Source organism: Drosophila tropicalis, unplaced genomic scaffold (assembly GCF_018151085.1).
Source record: "Drosophila tropicalis isolate 14030-0801.00 unplaced genomic scaffold, ASM1815108v1 contig_237, whole genome shotgun sequence".
NCBI lineage: Eukaryota > Metazoa > Arthropoda > Insecta > Diptera > Drosophilidae > Drosophila > Drosophila tropicalis.
Window position 1 is genome coordinate 1,595 of NW_027172687.1, and position 22,049 is coordinate 23,643.

Here is a 22,049-nt window from a genome sequence, read left to right on the forward strand (position 1 = left end):
AGACTCTATCATAATGATATAATGGAGAGTACTTGGCTTCAAAATAAAAGTCTATACATATATACATTATTCTTTAATATGAAATCTCACTGCATGATAAAAATAATCAATAATTTTCGTAACGAACTTAGCTTTCCAAAGAAAATATCAGTTTCATGTTTGGCCAAGATCCAAAAGAGATCTCTTCTATGCTTTTTCATAGATCAGAAAAACTCCCAGCTTTTTTGCAAAGGATATAGAAAACACGAGCATTCGTAGCTGAAAGATAAAGTTATATGTACATACCTACTTATTCCCGGACATCCAAAAAGGAGCTCTCTATTTCAAAATACAAATTTTTCATATGCGTACATCAATTTATTCCATATTAAATATGTATGTTTTTTTTTTTCCTTTCGAATTTCACTCTTAGTACAAGCCAAAATATATATATATTCTTTTTGGGGCGTTTCTCCAATTTTTCATTTACACAAATTCATTTCTTACAATAACAATTATAAACTGATATATTGGTATGTGTTTTTGTGTAGGATATTTACTAATTTTTTTGGGCGGGGGTTTCTCCTTTATGTGTGGTTAAATTTCATAAATAATTCAAAATATTTGTTTTGTGGTTGTTTTACAATATATAAATAATTTCGAAATAAATTAGTTGCTTAAAAATTACATACTACCTATTGTCAGGCAGCAAGCCGATTTTTTAACTGCTTTGGCCACATTCTGTTTGGCGATTCTTTGCAACTTTCTATTTTTTGTTTTAGTACAAATACGAGTATAAGTCAAGGTCAAGCATAATTGTGAAATTCTGACAAAAATCACAAGCTTTTTTACATTAGTTTTTTTTCTTTGTAGAGTACAGAAAAGTCGTTATATAGTAAGTCTCTCATTTTCCTCGTTTCCCTAAATACGGCAAGCGACCTAACATAGTATAGCGAAAGCTTACAATTACAAAAATAAATTAAATTAAACGGGCATGCAAAAAAAAAAAAAAAAAAAAGTGTAGGTATAGGAGGTGTAAGTTGAAAAATGTGATGATTTAGTTGGTTCGTTCTGGATTGATTCACCACTGATTCGAGGGACGACGCTCAGCGCCGGGTGCAGCACTGCCTGAGAATCGCGGCGATGAGGAATTCTGCGAGGAGCTGCTGCTGGGCATGCTGCTGCAGGCAGCCTCGTTAGCCAGCAGCGTGTGTATGGCCGTCAGCAGCTTCTTGCGAGCTCCAAACGCTGTGATACCTAGCTCCATCAGATTCTCCTCAGTCAAAGTGGTGAACATTTCCAAATCGATTTCGTTAAGAACGAAAATTTCTGGAAGTAAATAAGAGAGAATATAATTAAGAATTGTTTACGAAAATCTATACTAATGACAAATATTTATATTGAATTTAAGAAAACTAGTAAGCAGTTAGTTAAGACAATCAATAGTTTCCATTCTTTCCATTCTCCATTCAATATTAGTATAGGTTTCTTTGACTTGGAACTCTTGTTTAAAGAGAAACCTTGATTATATAATAATAATTAAGCATATAAAATTTTAAATTATCTTTCTTTAACTAATTTTAATTCAAGTTAACCAAGTTATCTTTATAGATTGTTATCCTATTTTCCTGAGCTCTTTCTCTATGAAAAATCCTACTCCAATGCAATTTTTCTTTAGATAAGGATATAACAGTTAAAACCCTTGGAGAAGACATACTAGTACCTTAGTTTCTAGGACGCCAAATATCTCTAATTATGTTTTGCTCTCATTCAATGACTTTAAAGTTAAAACCCTTCAAATTTTGATTTAATATACAGTCTCCTGATCTGAATCTCATCGATATCTTGTGGGGTGAGCTATAGAATCAGGCGGCAACAGAAAAATGTGAGGAGAATCGACAATTGTGGAGTGCGTTGAAAAAGATTTCGATAGAGTCGAATGAAGTAGAATGTTAGGGGTTTGTTTTCATCATGAGTCTAAATAAGTCATGTTCTATTGATAATGAATAATGTTCTTATACTTTGATAATAAAATAAGATAATACTAAGCCTAGGCAATATATTTTTTAAAAATTGTTCTAAAATGTTATGACATTTAACTCTCGCTCAACCCGCTCAAACTCTCATTAAGTTCTACTAAATACACTTTGTTTAAATTCCCTTGGAAATACTCTGGAAAATCGTACTACTTGTTTTTCATCAGTTTCATAGAAAATTTTGAATTCATTTTTCTATTTATAAGAGACAATTAACACTATTTAGTACTAACTACAGTTTGGTTAAATGAATCTGAAAACTCGGACTGCTTGTCCTTTTTAAGTACTATTAATGTCCACCTAAATAGAAGTGGAGTTAGCTAAGGCAATTATTTGGAATTTTAAATTGATTATTGACGATCTTGAGGCTTTTTCAATCAGACCAATTGGATTTCTATATCCCAAATTACATTTGGCCAAGTGTGATAAATAAAAGAATCTGAAATTTACTATTAGCGACTTTATAGTATATATTTGCACAATAGTTATATATATTACAAAGTCATTCGGTTAAAACGAAAACGAACGAATCTTTCTCTCGGATAACTATATAAGGGCACTAAGCGCAAGGGGTATATACTTATAAAATCAGGTTTGAACGCCGTAACTAACTCTCACTTATATTTGCATTGGCAAAGGCAGTTGAAAGTGGATGGCTTTAAATAGCAAGTCTTGTTCTACTCACTTATGTAATGCTCCAAGCCCAGACTTGTCAATAGCGTCTGTATGTCCTTGTGCTGTGACAATTGCATACGTCGATTGACGGGCGTGGCATCTAATAGTCCAGTAGTCGCACTCACTCCATAGGGCGATCCCAAACCGAGTGGGGGTGGTGCTGGCATACGCCAGCCCTGACCGGAAGCCAAACCGTCGTCCACCGTCTCAATGGGAGCCGGCGAGGTGCGGCTTAGACCCATACCCAGCCATGCCGGGGTGGGAGTACGCAATTCACCAGCCACGGGCGTACGTTCCATGGCCTTGAAACCGAACGCCCGCTTCATATCGAAATCAAAAGCACGATGAGTTAACTGCTGGTGTTGCTTACCACCACCAGCAGCACCACCGCCACCAACACCATTTCCGGCCAAATCGTAGTGCAGACTACGATAGCTTTCGGCACTGCCCGGCAATAAATGGGCACCACCACCTCCACCGACAGCACCCATCGAGCCAGCAACACCTCCGGCGGCATTGCTTAGACCCAAGAGGACACCATCGCTGAGACGTCTTCCGAGACGCGCGCTGGCTCCCATGCCCAAGCCACCGCCTCCTCCTTCACTGCTATAAGTGGAATCTGGTGAATAATGTGCTCGATTGGCACAACTCGAAGAAGATGATGTCGAAGATACCGTAGCCTGTAATTGGGCATATGGCGGATAGGATTGCTCCAACGATGTTGTGCTGCTGCTAAAACTCTGATACCCGCTCGTATTCTGTGAACAGCTATTGCGTGGCGATACATTCACCGTGTTGCTACCAACATTCAGTGGTGGTTTTGATCCTGGTACTTGTAAATAATTATTATTGGCCACCACTGATTGTCGTGGTGCAACCTGTTGGACATGTTGTTGTTGCTGCTGCTGCTGCTGCGCTTGAGCCTGTGCCTGTGCCTGTTGAAAATTGTTATGCATCTGCATATATTTCTGTGTTGGCGCACAGATGCCAGTTGGTGTGGACAATCCTCCACCTCCACTGCCATTAACCGATGCATTGGCATTTAGCAACAAATGATTGTTATTCGCATAGGGCGTCAATTGATTGGACAGACCAGGCGGCAGCAAACCAGGCGGCGATTTCAAACTGTCCGAATAACCGCCCAACAATGCTGTCAATTGTGAGCGATACGCTAAATTCAAATCTTTATCTTTGGGCATAAAATAGTGTTCGGGAATAACGGGTTGAATTGCTGTCGAGGACAGGCATAGAATCTCCTGGCGAGCTTCATAGATTTTATCTATAAACGAAATATATAAAAGAAAGGAGTCAGACAGGAGGGGGTAGAGATACTCACCTATGAACTTTTCCAAACCCTTTATTACAATGGCCAAAGTGCTTTGGCGTTGCTTCTGACGTAGGGTAATTAGCACTCCATACTTGGTATTTAAACTCATTATATCGGAGGCATCGTTTTGATTGTCCGGAAAGTCAAATATCAATGCTACAGGCAAATTGCCAAGCAATTGTTGTCGCGCCTTATAGACATCATCAATGCGTCCGCTGATCGTCACTTGTGACTTCTTCAATGGCTTCACATTCATGTCACTCAAATCCGGAAAAATGATTTTGGTTTGAGTACGTTCCATAATGCTTAAAAGATTGACATTATTTTTGCCCTTAACAATCTCATGATGTTGTGGCGATATTTCCATCTGTACATTAACAAGAATCTGGCTCTAAAATGAAATAGAAAACCGAAAACCGATGAATAATATGCGATATATAATTATATATAATATAAACTTACTGCAATGCTTTCACATGCAAAATTAATCAATAGTTGTGTAGCATCTCGCACTTGTGCTGATTCCTTTTCCGAACCCTTGACCAATACTAAGGATGTATGTAATTTTGGACGCGTAGAAAATATGACCTAATAGAGAATGAATAGATTTGTATATATGTAGATACCGTTCTACACACTGACTACTTACCTGCACATTGAACTTGCTTTCAATCATTTTGATATAGGGTGTCTCATGATCCGGTTGCGGTTTATTTGGACCCATCACAGGCATCTCAAATGAGATGAGTAAGGGTGTGGACAATCTAACCAAGGCACGAGCACGCTCGACACCCTCCAGGCTACCGCACAGCGATACCTGATTTGATTTTTTCTGTCGGATTCGAACGATTCGAATCGGGGAAATGTATATGGGTGTGAGTGTCGTCCATGATGCGTTTAATATTGTTGCCGCCGCGTCCAATGATATAAGAATGATCCGTATAGCTGACATCCATTTTCATGATCACACGAGTCCCCTGTGTGTGTTTTATGGATTAGTCACTAGAAAATTAATTCGAATTTTCTATAGAAACATACCCGAGAGTCCAGACTGCCAAGAATACGTTCCTTAGCCCGGGATACCTCTTCCACTTTACCCACGATACGCACATGGGGATCTGAAATTAAAGGACAATTCTCTTTCTGTTACGCCACCGACGACGGGTTTAATGGATTCTCTCTTCCTCACCCTTTTTGCTCTTGGCACCGATCTTCAGTCTGCAAGGCCAGCTTACATAGGTATCCGTAGTGTTCATGATCTAAAGAAATTGGCATTTGTATATAATAAAATAATTAAATGTACATTTTAAAACACCTACAATTTTTCCTTTGCACTAAAATTTATGTACGATTAGATTTTGGTTGGTAAAAAAAAAAAAAAAATTTTGTCACTTGGGAATTCTGTTTTTAATACTAACAAATAGAAACGACTAATACAACTTAATTCTGTGACTGAATTCAGTAAAATAGCCAAGCCTACTGATTAACTACAAAATATTTTTTAAATTATTATAAATTTGGCAATGACATTAAATACTAAAATATTGATCAAATTTTCAAAGTATTCGAAAATATGTTTAAGACTTTTTAGAGGTTTTTAAATGAAAAACTCAAAACGATTTGAGTTCCTGAAGACATTATTAACTGTCCATCCTGTGATTTTAAAGACTAATCTTAAAGGTTATGAAAACGCTGTTTTTCAAAGATCAAGTACGCAGAATCAAATTTACATAGCTTAGAAAAGTTAGCCATATTCATAAAAATTCTTCATCGTTAGTTGCTAGGTGAGAAGCATCGAAAACTAATAACCGAAATCTTATGTAAGCGTTTATTGACGTTGCCATTGTTATGCCTGTTTAAACATACATATGTAGTTTTACTTACGTCGTTAAAGAAATACTCTGCACCATTCATGCCTTCAATGGCGCTGTCGGCTGTGAATAGAAACATGATATTAGAACCGTTTTAGATAACAAATTCGGAAAATAGTTCAATGGTTGTTTGTGCGAACGAATGCAATGCACATGGTGGAGAATATTTTAGTTTTCATAGTTTCAAACACTGCACATTCCCCGAATGCTGACAGTGTTGACAAGTTACAGAAATTTGAAATAGGAACTTTTCAACTCTGGATGAATGGATATAGGAAGCACTTTCACTTACCCGTTATAAATTGCTCAAGTTTCTGTCTATCAACCTTGAAACGTTCCGTATGCAGTTCGTCCGGATTTTGTACGCCCAATTTCAATGCAATGGCACGTATGTCACTCCAATCACTGTCCACCGAGGAAATCTCGCTCTGCGTTTCACTTGGTGCTCCACTGCCACCACCAACCGGATTTCCTGCCGGTCCCGTGGCCAAAGGGAGATTGGCTAATGATCCCAAAAGTGGTGATTTACCACTAGTTACAGGCGTAACACTACCACCTGCTGCCGTGGGATAGAGCAATTTGTTGAATGAGGCGCAAGAAAGCATGATTGGTTATTTGATGGGATCGAATTGGATCGGAGATGATTATCAAAAGGGTGTGTGATGTTTGATATCTATGAAGTTTTTGGTGTGTGTGTGTGTGGTGTGAATCGTTGAGTTTTTAAAACCAAGCACAAAAAATGTCGTTACACTGTCCGTTTTTTAAGGGATTGGGTCGTTGTTTATGTTGTAGATGTCGATTTGTGGGTCGATTTGGTTTTATTTTTGGTCAGCGATTAGAGTGTGATGTAATTGATGAGTTGCAGCTGAAAGTTATAGATAAATGAAGAGTGCAATGTTATTTGCAGTCATATCAAGGAACAAACTAAACTAGAACTGTAATTATAGTTAACTTAAGCTAACATTTAAGGCCATTTAAATTTTCTCCTAAGGTTACCTATATCAAATAATTGCTTAAGTTATTGTTAAATCTAGTTTTGGTTAATAAAATTATTGGCCAAATTTAAGAGGAAGTAGAATCTCAAAACTGGAAGTGCTTAAGTTGTTCTTTCCATGTGGTTGCGACAAATTACATAGGGAAAAATGTGGCTTTGGTTTATAATTTTTTATTTATTTTAAAGTGAAACTAATGGTCCAAAAATTGAAGACATTTTACTAGCTAGACTTTAAATAAATTTGTTAGTTTATGGAAAATATTCCAATAAAATGAATCAGACTTGGATTTTAAATAAGAAAGTCTAGAAAGTCTAAGAAGGGCCAAATATTTGTTCCCTAGACAAGGTAGAAATCCAATTTAATTTTAAAGTAAAACTTTTTTAATAAAAAAATTCGATTCAAAGTATTCCATTGCAACGCCATTTTGCTTAAAATATTAAACTTTTATAATATATCAAGAAATAACCTAGTGAAATATTTTGTTCACTCAAATCCTCTACTATATTAATCATTTCTTTGTTCAGTTGAATCTTCTACTATATCTCTGGGACCTACACATAACCTCTTAGACTTTGGTGGGAATTGCCTACCATGAGGTTTCTTTTCCTTTTTTTGTTACACTTTCCTTCTTATGTAGACGAAAATGAAGCAAGTAAGACAAAATTTACGGTAATTTTCTTTACTTTCTCTTACCTTTTATAAGTTTGGTTTGAAAATCTCAGGGTTTCTTTGCTACTTTCGTTCTCCTCTCTTCCTCCTTTGTTACTTTCTTTCCTCTAGATGGGATTGAATAAACCACGAAAGTCCAAACAGATGGCATGCGTTAGGTCCTGGACAAATTGTATGGCCTCGATAAGACAAACGTTCATAACAAAATTCCGTATTTGTTGAAATCTTTCGACGAAAGGCATTTATATTTATCGATGAAATCTAGGCAAAAGGTTTCTACATATATTTCAAAAGTGAAATAATAAATGAAAGGATTCGAGGATTTCGTTGAAATTTCTTTCTTTTTTTCTCTAGTAGGGGGGATAATTTTCTATATGCTTTTTTGGGCGTCAAAATTTGTTCTCTATTGCTACCACTTGCAAGCACTACTAAAAGGCAACTGAAATGAACAGACATTGGTCTGGAGACCAAGTTCTGCCGGAGGTAGGAAACAAAAAATTTCTTTTGCAAAATTTACTGTACTTGATCTAAGCAAATTGCTCTGGGCAGGCAGCAACCAATGGGATAAATGAGGTGGCCTTCTCCAGCAAGGCTCAAGGAAATTGTTGTTGCTGGGTCAATGAACCGGGAGAGAGGCAAAACAAAACAAATATTATAGTTAAAGTTAGAGAGAGATTTGCCATAAATGGCAAGTCGATAGGAACTATCGAAAGAGAAATAGATCGCAACTTTTCAGCAACATTTATGGCAGAATGTTGCTCAACATTCAGCGTGCTCTTAAGGGAAATGTTGCCAACTTTTCGGCTATGGAGTTTAGCAACATTTTCATTCATTTTTGGCGCCAAAATGACGTACAACTTACCGCAATATATTTTATTGCCTTTTTTCTCTTTCTTTTATCTTATTTTCTTTCGTTCCTCTATGAAGCACAATAACAAATATATAGATATTTTTTCACAATCAATTATAAAATGAGCGACAATAACATGTAAAAAATGTATGGTATGGCATATCTGTTCAATCTTTATATGTTCCGTCAATTGGTTAAATCAGTTTTTGTTGGTGGTGGAGCTACTGGGTAAACGTTCTTCTACTTTTATCCAAATTTTTGTTATATATTTATATATATATATTTTTTATTTTTGTTGTATTATAACCAAGAAATTAATTATCACAACCGAGAACAACAACAACGTGTGTGGAAAAAAAACAGAGATGTGAAATATGTTGGAGTTTTGTATGTAGGGGAAAACGAATATTTTGTGTTGTTAATGAAAGCAAAATCAAAACTACAGTTGTTGTCCATATAATATTTAAAGCCCGAATTTCTTATTGATTTGATACAACGACTTGAGCTCGGAAGTGTGCAATCGTCGTCATTCAAGCGCGTTTGACTGGCTCCAGACCAAGCCTTGTCCCGACTGACCTTCAGCGAACAAAATTCCAAAAAGCGGAGACCAACAACACAAATTGCATAGTGGGAGTTTAGAACACGTGTAACATGAGGAAGGGCCAGTGCCGGATTAGGTATATGGCAGAAGAAATAGATTCGCCCTGTCAGAGCTCTGTAAAATGTTATTTTAACACTCAAAAATTCCGAAAATTTCTCCTAGCTTTGCAAGTCTGTAATTTTCTCATACTTTAACAAACTTTTGAAAGTATTATTTCATTTTAATGATTTTAAATTAAAATTTAAATCGGATAATATTCACTCTACTTATAACATCATGTTTTTAATGAAGACTTTTCTTTGCTTTTAAAATATTCAAAAAAATCCTAATTTTTTTCAAGGTCTAAATGAGAAAATTTTGAGAGTGTTAAGAAATTGCATGTCCTTATATAAAATTTAAAATAATTTCTTTTAATCTTCATTAAAATCTCGAGATATAGATGTTTAATCATTTTTTGCAAGAAATGACTCTTTAAAATATGATTAACACTTTGCTTATTCCTTTTTTTTTTACTCCTACAGGCCCGAACCTGTCTTAATCCGGCACTGCTCATTGCTGAGGCTTCAGTTAATCGTTTTTTAAAAACATTCAAATGTCTTGAAGTTTTGAAATTTTTGAAGAACCAAGAAGAAATTAATATAATCTTTACCATGATTTTGTTATTAAATATTTATTATTGTTTATTTATATATTTATGTATATATTTATGTATGTGTGTATGTATATTTGCTTGCTTATTGTTTAAACAAATTGCCGAATATACTAAGTGTTTGCATTTTAAATTACTTTTTACATTTATCATTTGCGTTAAATTTCTCATCTCTTTACCTATATATTTTTATGATTTACTTTCATGTTAATGGGTAAATTTTGTTTTTTTTCATTGATTACTTTTTCTATTATTTGCCACTTGCTGCATACTTTTTTACATCACTGTTTTTGATTTCTTAGGGTTCTTACATGGATTCATATTAAGTTGGCTTTTCTTTTCATTTCTTTTTTTGGGTTTTATTTCGCATAGTTTATTTTAATTATTGAGATATGAATATTTTATATTCAATGCAAACAGCATTTTTGATTTCCAATACAAATGTTTAAAACTAATTTTCTTTTTTTTTTTTTTATTATTATTTGTTTGTTTAGAGCTTAGCAGTTAATCAACATTTATGGTTTTTATATTTAAAACACTTAAAAGAAAATACATTCATATTTGAAAGTTTTTTTTTTTCGTTTATTTCTATATATACACTAACAAGTTAGTTATCATGTGTTTTTTAAATTAACTGAAACCCATATTAAAATATGTAATTTAATCTCCAACTGAATATCGAAAAGAAATGAAACATAAATTCAGGGAAGACAACTTTCACAACACTTTTTGATTAGACAAATCTTGAGCGCATGTAATCCATATTATATCTACATATATAATTGGATTAATTTATATTTAACATTTACACATTGCAATTTACTATTTTGTTTAGTTTCATTTCATATTTACATCTGTTTTTGGTAGTATTAATCATGTTTTATTTAAAGGCAAAGGAACTATTTACCGCTGGATTTTTGTTTGCCAAAAATTTTAAGTAATTTTTTATGTATTTCTGTTTTTTTTTTTTTTTGAGTTTTTTCTATGTTTTTTTTTTCCAAAACAAAATAATTTATATGTTTCTGTCTCCAAAAAAAAAAAATTGGTTTTCAAATAATTAATTTTGTTTTTTGATTTCTGTTTCCAAAACCGTAAAAAGTTCCTTTCTATACAATGATTCTATTATGTATCGATATCATATCGATTCAAGTTACATAAACTTCTACATATATACATTACATCTGATTTGTTATCTGCTCTCCTTATGTTCAGATTTTCTCTTCCTAATCGAATGATTTGGCAAGCCGGCTTAATCGGGGAAAAAGCTCAGTTTTATTTTTGTTTTTTAAACGCACTACAGTTTTAGAAGCTCAAAAGTGCCGTTTAACTTGTTCACATCAAGCTTTGCTGTACACTGTGAGAAAGTTTCTTATACTTATCATAGTTTATGCAATTGTTCAACAACATAAAGATACGTACTTGATACAATTTTCATATTTAACACTTATTAAGAATAACTCCAATTCATACACTGTACTCAAATGCAATAGATGTCGTTACTTTTTATTGAGCTAATCTCTCAGTGTACTAGGTGAATGGCAAAAACCGCTCTTAGACGAAAAAAGCTGACAATGGCTATTAAATTTATCTCCTCCTAGAAGAAATTAATCTTTAAGAGATTTCTTTTGGCTGGCATCTAAGTGAATCATTCGAAACAGTTTGTTCCCAACATTAGCATAAAGTTATCTCGGACATTTTTCCATTAATTTTTTTATCAAATTCTTCTTACGTTACAAATAGCACTACAAAAGTTCTTAAATTCTTACTCGGAGTTCCGAATAATTTTGATAATATGCAAAGATTTAGAAAGTTCGAAAAAATTCTTAATCATGGGAAGCCATTCAAATTAGTTCAAGCTTTTGATACAGTAACAAATCTAGGAAAACCGGAGTAACTACATAAGTAAACTAACTACATGAGTACCTACTAAATGAGTTCATTTTCTTATCATAAAAGTGTCCTGGGGGAAAATGGTCTTCCTATGATGAGTTCTTATGACTCCTTTTTATACCATGCACCCATAGGATGAAATGGTAAATTAAAGTCGACAAAATTCATGCAACAGGCAGAAGTAAGCTTTTCCGACCCCAAAAAGTATATATATTCTTGATCAGTATAACAGCCGATTCAAGATAGAAATACAAAGTTTTTTATCAAGTAAACTGATTCACTGTCATCAAAAGATGCCAGAGGATCAATCGTGATTCGGTTTCTGTTTGCCAAATTCGATCCTTGTGCCTTTGTAGGAATAAATCAATAAGAAACATTGTCATTCGAAAACAAATTTTAAAAAATATGTATTATTATTTTTAAAAAGACTTTGAGCATTGTAAAACTTTTGCATTTGGGTACAGGGAATGAACGACTTTTAATCCTATTGATTATGGAAATAGCTTTATATCAATTAATATTATAATACTACATTTTGTCTTTGTCGTTTCGTTTTTTCTCTCTGTTCGTTTACTTTCCGTTTGCTTGACTTAAATTATTATTTTCTTTTTGGCTTTAATTTTCTCTTATGTGTTAACTTAAGGACTACAAACAGCTGGCACAATGCAATTAATTTTCATATATTAATTAATACATTGCACATTTTTCACCTATAAAAGAAAAGAAACGAAACGAACGAATTGAAACCCCAAAAAGGAAACCAAAGAGAAATGAATGCAACAAAAGGGCAGAAAAGGAAGAAGGAGCTGCTGCAAAAGGAGCAAGCACCTTAAGCTACTTTTTGAAATGCATTTCATCATCAATTCAGCATCAGCATGAGATGCACTTCGACTCTGCTATTCGCCGCCAAGTCATCAATAATCGTTGATCCAGCCTGGCTACTTTTACTCCCACTTCCACTCCGATTGCCCTGGCTGTCCCTTCCACTGCCATACGAGTATCAGCCACATCCTTTCCAACAGCAGCAAGTGTCGCTGACAGCTGCTGATGTCGTTCCCTGGCAGTTAAATCATCGCCAGCGTTTACTACGACACTTGCAATATTGCCATCCGCATTCGCATTCGCATCCGCTACTGCAGCCGCATCGATATTCGTGTCGTTGTCCGCACTCGCAGTCGCTTTCGGATTTGTATCCCCGTTCTCAGCCAGATTGCCTGGATGATGGCAAAGTGTTGCCATTTGACAATTATAAAAGCATTTGATGTCCTTCGTCCTGTCCAACGATGACTGTTGCTTCGCCGTTTGTCGTTCCACTTGCTTCGCCTTTGTGTATTGACAGTCGATAATTTGATGGGCCAACAGCCAACAGAATAGGACACTTGCTGCTCCACCTCCAAGGCTAATCCATGAAGCGAATGCATCATGCAATTGCCACGCCCCCTTTAGCCTGTTGCCCAACACTTTTGTTAGTTTCGTTAGCCAAGTGTACAAAAAGACTTCATGGGCAGCTGTCGAAGCACCCGATGTGCTATCCGCTGCAAAAATAGATAGAGAAAATTAGAGATACATTTACCGTTAGTGCATTTGTTAAAACATATTTATTAGTTTGTCATTAATAATAGGGAATTGAATGCTTGATTAATCAAATTTATTTACAACTTGAAAATAAACGGATTAATTACTTTTAATATTGGAGACTGCATCTGGTTCTTATTATAAATGATTTATTTCTAGTCATTTTATTTAAAGTTCCTTTACTAATTTATTATAAGTTAGTGGGATTTAGATCTTCTAAGATTTTTATACTTAAAGAAATAAAAACTAAGCTGCCATTTTTAAATACACCTAAAACAAAACGATTACGATTCTTTGAATCAGAGAAGAATTTGTAGGTATATAATACAGAACAGATATTTGTATACTCTTATATAGAAACTGAATTATCTTCAGTATTCATTAGACTAATGTTTATGTTTGTATCAAGGAGTTTCTATATCACACACTAAAACTTGATTGGTCTACTTCCATTGACTGACAGAATCACAGATAATTTTTTAGCCAAACTGTTGAACTCATTTCATCTCTTTCTTTTTTAAGCAATGAACCGAATTAAAAAGGAACAATGATGATATTCACCTGCATTAGTAAATCTTCTTTCAAGGCGACGCGAAGTCTACATAATTTTAATTTGATATATTAATATCTTATTCTGTCAAGAGTTCAATTCTCACTCATTCATAGTTTGAGAAAAATCCAACTTTTAAATCATTTAGTAAAGTAAAACTACGCCCATTTGATAGACTTATTCTTTATTCCAATTTTGATTCTGGGGTGAATTTTTGAATTTGTTTGTAGTAGATAAAAGTAGATAAAAGGATTTAAATTTTAACTCATTTGCGGCAAAGATTCGTGAGCAATGGGAATGTTTATTATGGCAATTGAGTCGAAGGACTAGATATGTTTTTGCTTTCTTGGTATACTAAGCAATGAGTCATGTCAGATTCGTATTTGGCAACTTTTAACAATTTGAAAAAGTCAACTGCTAACACAACTAAACTTTAGACTTTCCAAGTCTTTTACGATTTTTGAGCTCTTGATTTGTACGAGTTGAAAATGACTTCCGCTTTCAGTTCCCTATGCATTAATATGTTGAAATTATTTCTGATTCAAAAAACATTCGTTGAAAATCTCAAAGGAATCCCAATTTAAAAGGATAAATTTAAGCATTACTCTTCAATAAATGTCTTAGAATTTTGTCCACTGAATGCAGATTGTTAAAGGACTAATATTTGGACTGCAAATGGTGTCCGTTTACATTTCTTCCATACAAACACACACACACACATACAAATGTACCATAAATTATGTAAATAAAATTCCTGCAGCATAAACATTTTGCCAGTAACCCGAGCAGCAGCTCCAGCTTATCGAATCAAATGCCAAGAAAATCCAATTGGTATAAACTAAGTTTAGAACATGAAAGATTGTCGCGGAATTGAACCAGACTGTGGAACGTGCGTGTATGCGAGTGTGTGGGTGTGTGTGTGGGTGTGTCTAGGAGTGGCAGCATGTGATGATTGGGCTTGAGGGCAAACGATGGAATTTTCTGCATATTTTTTTTTTTTTTTTTTGTGAAAGTGTTGCCACTTACTTGAGGCAACATTTACTTAACACCCACCAACATCAAGAACAACAACAACCACAATGTAAAATGCATTGAGCTAAAAATTGTATTTAAAATTGTGTTGAGTTCCTAAAGGAAAACCAAAAAGGAAATAGGGGAAGTGAGATAAGAGAGAGAAAAAGAAGAAAAAAAATCAACGTATGCATCGCTCAAGGCAAACTACTCGAACTAAGCGAAAAAAACCTTTTTATAAGTAGATGAGTTTGAGTTGGGATTAACATTGATGATGAAAGGGCGGGGCAAGGAGAACTTACGTTTTGCACAACCCAACAAATATATACTATAGATTGTACTTCCGATTCCAGTTTTTAGTGAACTTTATGCAAATGCACACCCTCACATAAGAGATGATGTCTGGTTGAATATTTTTTTGGTGACTGGATTTGCAATATATATTTCCAGCTTGCCCCTCGCTGATGTTTTCTTGAGAATTTTTGTGTTTGTTTTGTTTGAACAAGGCTTTGCCAGATACTCGTACTTACTGCAGTTGAAAATGCAGTGAAAATAGTTCATGCTCGGCAGGCAGTGCATACAAAATGCAATGAAATGGAAAAATCTAATATATATATGTATATCAAAAAAACCCTTGTAAAAAGTGATGCAGTGCTTGGAATAAAGATTTGCCAACTACATACAAGACTACATCTAAATATAAGTTACCAAACATTTCTAACAGTTGCTAACGGAGAGCTACTTTAACTAGCAATTCTCAGTTCAGGAGATTAGGGACTATGTTCTAAATGCAAGATTGCATAATTGTCTGACCAGAAATAACTATAAGCTGATTTAACCATATAACAATGACTATTAGTCAAAAAGTAAATGTTTTTTTTTTTCCAAATGGTTATTTAGATCAAATTCAAGTGGTAACTTTAATTAACTAAGTGGAACTCCGCATTTTAAATTCAAAGAACCAATCGATAGATATATAAATTATTAATTTGAGCGCCAAATTAGATGCTGAGTTGTATGTACCTTTAAAGATCTACAGATGGATAGATATTTAACTTAGCTTATAATATTAAATTATTAAAAATAAATATATATTTTTGCAAGGTTTCTGTATATTTTTAGTGTATTCTTCAATGTCAATTCAGAATGTAGATTTTGGGTAAAAAAAGAAAGTTTTGAAGAAGAAATGATAGGAGAATCCCTCACATTTACTTTTCTTTTCAGTCTCTTAAATTTTACTCAACCAAATCTTTTAACGAATATGGGGATGAGAACCCATAGGGTTGATCTACTAAATATCTTTTACTTTTCTTCGGTGTTCATTATACGAAAGTTAGACAGATAATTTTTGGGTTCTAGTTTGGTTTCTAAACTTACCCGAATAATAGGTCAAATATGATTCATTATGATCCTCATATCCGCCGTTCCTTTCGCCGCCATTCGCATGTTCTTCTAGGGGATAGTTGTTGATATCATAGGATCTGCCCGATGCCATTATTCTTGGCCTATCCTCCTCGATGACACTTTCGATTTCCTCTTTGAATATGTCAAAGATGGTTGAAGTGCACTTAAGCTACATAGACAAAAGATTGGTAAAGGTGATTAAAATTCAAATTTTCAAACATCAAGCTTCTTGTGTTGTTGTGTGTGTGTGTGTGTGTGTGTGTGAGGTTTTTTCTATAAAGGGGTCGCTTGGAATATCCGAATGCCTTACCCTCATCTGACCCTTGAGAAAATGTTGAGTGGTGACCATGAAATGTATGGCACTTGTAACTGATTCCAGAGTGGAATTCTCCTGCTTCTCAATCTGATACGTCTTTATGTGATGTGGGGGAACCTAAAAGGAAGAAGAAAAACCAAATCAAATATCGAATATGAAAAATGTCAAGTGGTGGGTTTTAGAAATCAATTTATAAAATATTTTGCTGCAGCTGCAATACTTGTGATAGTTTTGATGACTTGACACATACGCCCACAAATACACAACCACACCCACTTACACACACACTCACACACAGAAGTAGGAACAATGTCTTGACGAAGCTTTCGGCTTTCCTTTACGCCCAAAAAAACAGAGGCAAAATTTATAACTTATGAATGATGAATAGATTTACGCTTGAGTGATTAAGTGGGGCAGAATGAGACAAGAGGAGCTGGTGGGATGAGACGGCATAGAGACGAGGCCACTTTGTTTGCGGTGAGTTTAGTTTGAAGTGCCCTGCAGATACGCCACGCCCACACATGATGACGAGAGAGCAACAGCACAGAAAAAAAAAAATGGATAGACGAATGAGTAGATTTCTATGGATGGGTTCGGGTGGGGCCAGCGGAGCGGCGATGGCGCAGAAGGTGGCAGAGCTCGTTAGTTAAAAGATCAAGTGGCCACAAGGAGGTGGTGCATCCATGCCTGGTCCACACTTAAGTGTTGTTTGTGTTTCTTGTTCTTGTTCTCTTGCTCTCTATATAGGCTTTTCCTATTACATGTTGAGCCTCTCTCCTATTGGTAGTTTTTTTCTTCGCCTCCTTTGGTTTTCCAATTTTCGTTTCAGTTTGGTGGGTGCGAAATCCATCAAATGTTTTCAACGGAATTCGCAACAATTTCGCCTTTGTTAGTTGTCGATTTGTATGAAATTTGATTTGATTTGAATTCTAAAATCGCAACACTTGTATCAATTCAAATGAATTTCTAGGCCACATAAGAGAATGTATTGTTGAAATATTATTCACTTTTTCTCTTCCCTTATTTGTTAGAAATTTTACCATTGCCATTAAGCAATTTATTGTTATTTAGTCCCAATTACTAATTATTTTCCAATCAAGTAATATGGAATTACTCTACACAAGTATATAATTTTGTGCAAATAATTAAGTTATTACGGACTATCTTCTTACTAGTTTGTGAAATTTATGCACTTAAGGATAACGACATTAGTACCTATACTTTTAATAGATAATTCGTTGTTAGACTATGTACTTTAAAGCAATTCTTATCATTAGCCTTCCCTTTTTCTGCTCCCAATATTTAGTGAACAATAACGTATACGCACGGTATGACGGCTAACCTAATAACATTAAGGATAATATTGAATATGGCGAACTTATAGTCCCAATAGAGTTTGATTACTTCTGTTGAAAGATTTATCTCTCGATTTACTCATTCTTTAAAGACAGATTATATATGTATATAAAAATTTAAAGCCACACCTACATATTTATAAAAGAAAAGCAATTAATTTGATATATTTTATTATGTTTGTTCACACTAAGACCATCTAACAATAGGAAAATCATTTCCACTCAATCCATTTTACTATTCCACTTCAATATTGCAACTTCCTTAGTTTAAATTCTTGTTTTCAGCCTAAATTTTTCATTCCAAATTTAAAAAGTGACTTCAATTTAATCTCAGATTTAAAATAAATTCACTTTCTATCAAACTTCTATGACTCCTACGTCGACCGGACTTGTAAAAAAACCAACTTACAACTTGAACTCACCACACTGACACAAAAACCACACACAGACAAAAGGCCTCTGAAATATGAATTATGACTTTAGGCAAGCCTTGACACTATTCTAGTCCCCTACCCAACTCTTGATCCACTCAGTCTCTTGCTTTTTGGCTGGCAACAAATAACATCCTGCTCTCTAGCCAAAAGTCTAGATTCTGCCCACTCCAGAAACTTTTGAGGAAAAAACTAGCTGACAACCTAAACGTTTCTTGAAAAACCAAAACGCAAAATGCCGGGGCCGTGTCACCTGCCTACCCGATCTTCCTTTTTCACTCCCTTTTCACCTCTCTCTCTCTCACCCTTTTTGTCTCTTGTTCTCCTTTGACACCTGTGTGAAATCATGCGGAGCCATGACAGCAGCTGGGCAGCAAGTCTTCCCCACCTGAAACTCCACTTCACCAGCTCTACCAGCTCTTCATGGCTTCAATGGTTGGTGCTGTGGTTGCGGCCATAAAACATCCAGCACAGCAAAAGCGAAAGGCATAAAAAAGAGAGACTGCCTATCAAAAAGTATATATGTATGTGTATGTATGTATGTAATGGGAGACAAAGAGAAAAACTGTTGTTGGGGAGAGGGGGAATTTTAGGCAAATAAAAAAGGAATAGCAAAGAAAAATACACATACTCACAGGTGCCAAAAAGTATATGCACCATACACACATACTCACACACACACCCAGACACACACATGCGAGTAAAAGAAATGAAAAATCACACACTAAACGCTAAAAGATTGCCACAGGCAATGTCTGGTGACCCCTCCACCCCTAAATGTGTGGGTGAGGGAGGCATTTGCACATAGTTTTGCTTTTTTTTCTTCTATATTCTCAAATGTGTGATAGATGGTTCAAAACGAAGAGAAATTGTTATACCTAGCTGTAACTAGATTTTTTTTTAAGTTGAACTTTGCATCAACTCTAAAAAATAAAAGGACAATGATCATAAGGTGAACCTCAATATGGTGACAGATTCGATGGAATTTAATAAAAATTACAGAACATTGAGCTAGTTCTAACCTTCTAAACCTCAATTCCAACCTTATACTTTTAAAGGAAACTCGCTCACTCTTGACCATGGGCGACCGAACTTGAGATACTCCCACATAAAATATGAGAAATCAAAGACCAAATTATTGTAAGAAAACTTATTCCTACATAGAATAAATAACAATTCAATGTGTGTAAAAATATAAGAACTTCCCTTAAAATGATTAGTAGGTTAAAAAGATAAATCCATAAAGATGGCTTATATGGAAGGATCCTATAATTTAAAGGAATCTAAGCAACGAGTCGCGAAAATCCTAATCAACTTCATTAGCTCGCTATGAAAAACAAATTGTATTTCCATCGTTTTCTAGACACAATGTCCTTTAATATTCCATTTTCTTTTCAAATCAATTTATATAGCTTTCCATTAGTCTCATGCCGCTGCCCTAGTTCTTAGTATAGATCTACGCCCTCTATTAGGCAACCGACTTATATAGGTACTCTCTCATTGAAAAACAATGTGATGGGAGGAAAACATTATTGCGCCATACTCCACGACTTCCGTGGCTCGACTAAACTAATTGAAAAATTACCAGGCCATCAATTGAAAACGTCGCGCTTTCTGCGCTACTCAAGTTGCCTTTTCCCTTTATGCTTTCCCCTCCCACAAGCCAACTTCACTATAGTGACGCTTACCACCCCCTTCTACTCTTTTCGGTTTAATTGAAACGCCTTTTGTAGGCGTAACCGGGAAAATGTGAGGAGTAAGTGAAACCAAAACTTACCACAATACCATTAATAGTCCATGTCAAATTAGCAGCCGGTTTCGAGTATTTAATTGAGCAATTGCCATCGACCAAATCGCCAATGCGATAACGTGCCTGTATACCGGTAACCACTGTGTGCTCTTCCGGTAGTTCTGTGAAAGAAGGAAACGAGACATTGAGAGTGCGAGAAAGAGTGAAATGAGTTAGAGTGGGCAATAGGTGTGGGAGGAACCACATTATGGCAATGTAAAATTAGCTCGCTGAAAACTGACAAAAAAAAGGTCATTCCCTGGGGCACAGTGATTCAATGCATAACGTAAAACCGATATGATTTTTAAAGTAACTAGTTTTTTTGTTTCATTCTTATTTTCAAATTCAGCTAATGTAAAGAATCTTCCGTAAAAAATATATCTGAACATATTGATTCATTATAAAAAATAAATGTGATGTTTGCAATTCTCAAAGTCATTCATTGTAAATTTTTAACTCAAATTTTATGACTGTTGTTATAGTTTAGTTTGTCGGGTGGAAGTTAAAGTTGTCTCTTCATTTAAGTGTCTTTTAATTACTAACTTTATAATATTTTACTCCATTTACTACTCCACTTTATTTACTAAAATTTATTCAAAATTTTATCAGAAATTATCATATAGATTCATGACAAACTTTAATTGAGTCTTGACTTCAAATTTAATAAGTAAATTCTATAAAATATTTAGTAAATTTTCTAACATATTTCAATTGAGAAAATCTTTTAAAGAATAGAAAATTTATATAGTTTTCAGGGTAACATGGATAAAGAACTCTTTTTTTTTTTTTAAGCAACAATGTGCAAATCGTAAAATTCGTAAAATATCGTCTGTATAATTCTGAATATTTGTTTTGAGTGCATTTTCTATGTTTTCTTCCACTTCTTCTTCACTTTCTTTGTGATCAAAAGACTTGCTCAAAATATTTTTATTAGTATACTATTGAGCTCTTCAAACTGAAGTCCTTTAATTGGTTCATGACTTGAGTTAATAACCTTGTACCAGTGTGCACTACTATTTGAACACCAAGCACATTTTGTCTAATTAATTTGCTAGCCACGGCGGCCTTTTTTATTGCACTTTCTTTTTACTTGCTTTTACTCTAGTTTTTTGTTTTTTCATTCGTTTCCCTCTTTTATTTTTCACTTACCAACCACCTCCATTTCGCCGGACACCATTGCTGTTTGGAAAGTTGGTGCCTCCACGGATATTTCGCATGTAAATTTACCCGAAATATTCAGCGGCACCGACTGCAGTACGACATGGCTCTGATTCGAAAGGTTGCGCTTTTGTAGAGATAAAGAAAGAAAGAAACAGAGAGAGACAGAGAGTAAACGTTGAAAGAAATGTAATAAAAATTAGTCGAAAAAATTGGCAGGACGAGATGCATAGAAATTGAATATATAAGCAAAAGTGAAAGAACAAAAAGGACCAAAAACGAAACGAAGCCCAACGTTATGAATGAAAAAGAGCAAAATTGCAGAAGGGCAAATGATGAAAGGTGCCCTGCAAATTGAGGGTGCAAATAGGTGAAGAGTTGAATTTTAAGTCAATGTGTGGGACGGAGTGGGCGAAATGTTTTGGTCCATCTAGCATTGCAGCTTTTGATTAAAATTTCTTTGAGTCAGTCTCAAAGTGATATCTCTGGTGCCTTGCCAGTTAAGCTAAGATTGGCTTCCTAAAGACTATTTTCAATAGATAGGAATTCTTTAATAAAGAATCTACCATTTAAAATAGCTTTAAATATTAGAAATCGCTTTGTTGAGTCTATTTTGAATCCTCTTAAAGACTAAAAAGTTATGGTAAGACCTGAAAATTACTCTTCCATATGACTTAAAATCGGATTTATATAAAGATAAAAACCAAGAAGAAGGCTATCGGCTCTAGAAGAGTTGTGACCAGAGTACAATTTTCTCCCGACAAAATGGGCATTAATTATTATAAAATGTGCCAGTTTATGACTATTTTTATTAGAAAGAGGATTCAAAAATTGATTGATATTTGATCAGATAAGTTTTATGTTTAACTGCTAGATGATTAAATTGAATTAGTTTATCGTCCTTTATAGACAAATGTT

General features: G+C 34.7%; 3 protein-coding genes across 4 annotated transcripts in view; all 3 read right to left on the reverse strand.

The window, feature by feature from the left end:
• Positions 1-335: 335 nt before the first annotated feature.
• BicC (protein bicaudal C) lies at positions 336-6,749 on the reverse strand. The gene is given in 10 exon segments (XM_068283931.1): positions 336-1,308; positions 2,701-3,969; positions 4,027-4,408; positions 4,480-4,605; positions 4,667-4,846; positions 4,848-4,994; positions 5,056-5,135; positions 5,207-5,276; positions 5,902-5,951; positions 6,181-6,749. Coding segments are annotated over 10 exon segments (2,865 nt in total). The 5' UTR covers positions 6,494-6,749; the 3' UTR covers positions 336-1,060.
• Positions 6,750-7,586: 837 nt separating this feature from the next.
• Positions 7,587-9,035, reverse strand: LOC137572162 (uncharacterized). 2 transcript variants are annotated; one of them, XR_011031546.1, is made up of 2 exons: positions 8,415-9,035; positions 7,587-7,777 (listed from the first exon to the last, which is right to left on the reverse strand). XR_011031546.1 is itself a non-coding variant. In XM_068283932.1 (2 exons), exon 2 carries the CDS (start codon positions 7,792-7,794, stop codon positions 7,660-7,662), a length of 135 nt encoding a protein of 44 aa, XP_068140033.1. In that variant the 5' UTR covers positions 7,795-7,813; positions 8,415-8,962; the 3' UTR covers positions 7,587-7,659. The 2 variants fall into 2 exon arrangements, 1 of the variants encoding a protein (XP_068140033.1); XM_068283932.1 differs by having other exon boundaries at positions 7,587-7,813; positions 8,415-8,962.
• Positions 9,036-12,412: 3,377 nt separating this feature from the next.
• The window catches only part of beat-Ic (beaten path Ic), a 58,325-nt gene continuing 48,688 nt past the window's right edge, over positions 12,413-22,049 (reverse strand). Inside the window, exons 5-9 of the mRNA XM_068283933.1 lie at positions 21,123-21,258; positions 19,962-20,095; positions 16,393-16,515; positions 16,056-16,251; positions 12,413-13,077 (exon numbers count right to left, since the gene is read on the reverse strand). Coding sequence (XP_068140034.1) covers positions 12,413-13,077; positions 16,056-16,251; positions 16,393-16,515; positions 19,962-20,095; positions 21,123-21,258 — 1,254 coding nt within the window. The remainder of the gene's footprint in view (positions 13,078-16,055; positions 16,252-16,392; positions 16,516-19,961; positions 20,096-21,122; positions 21,259-22,049) is intronic.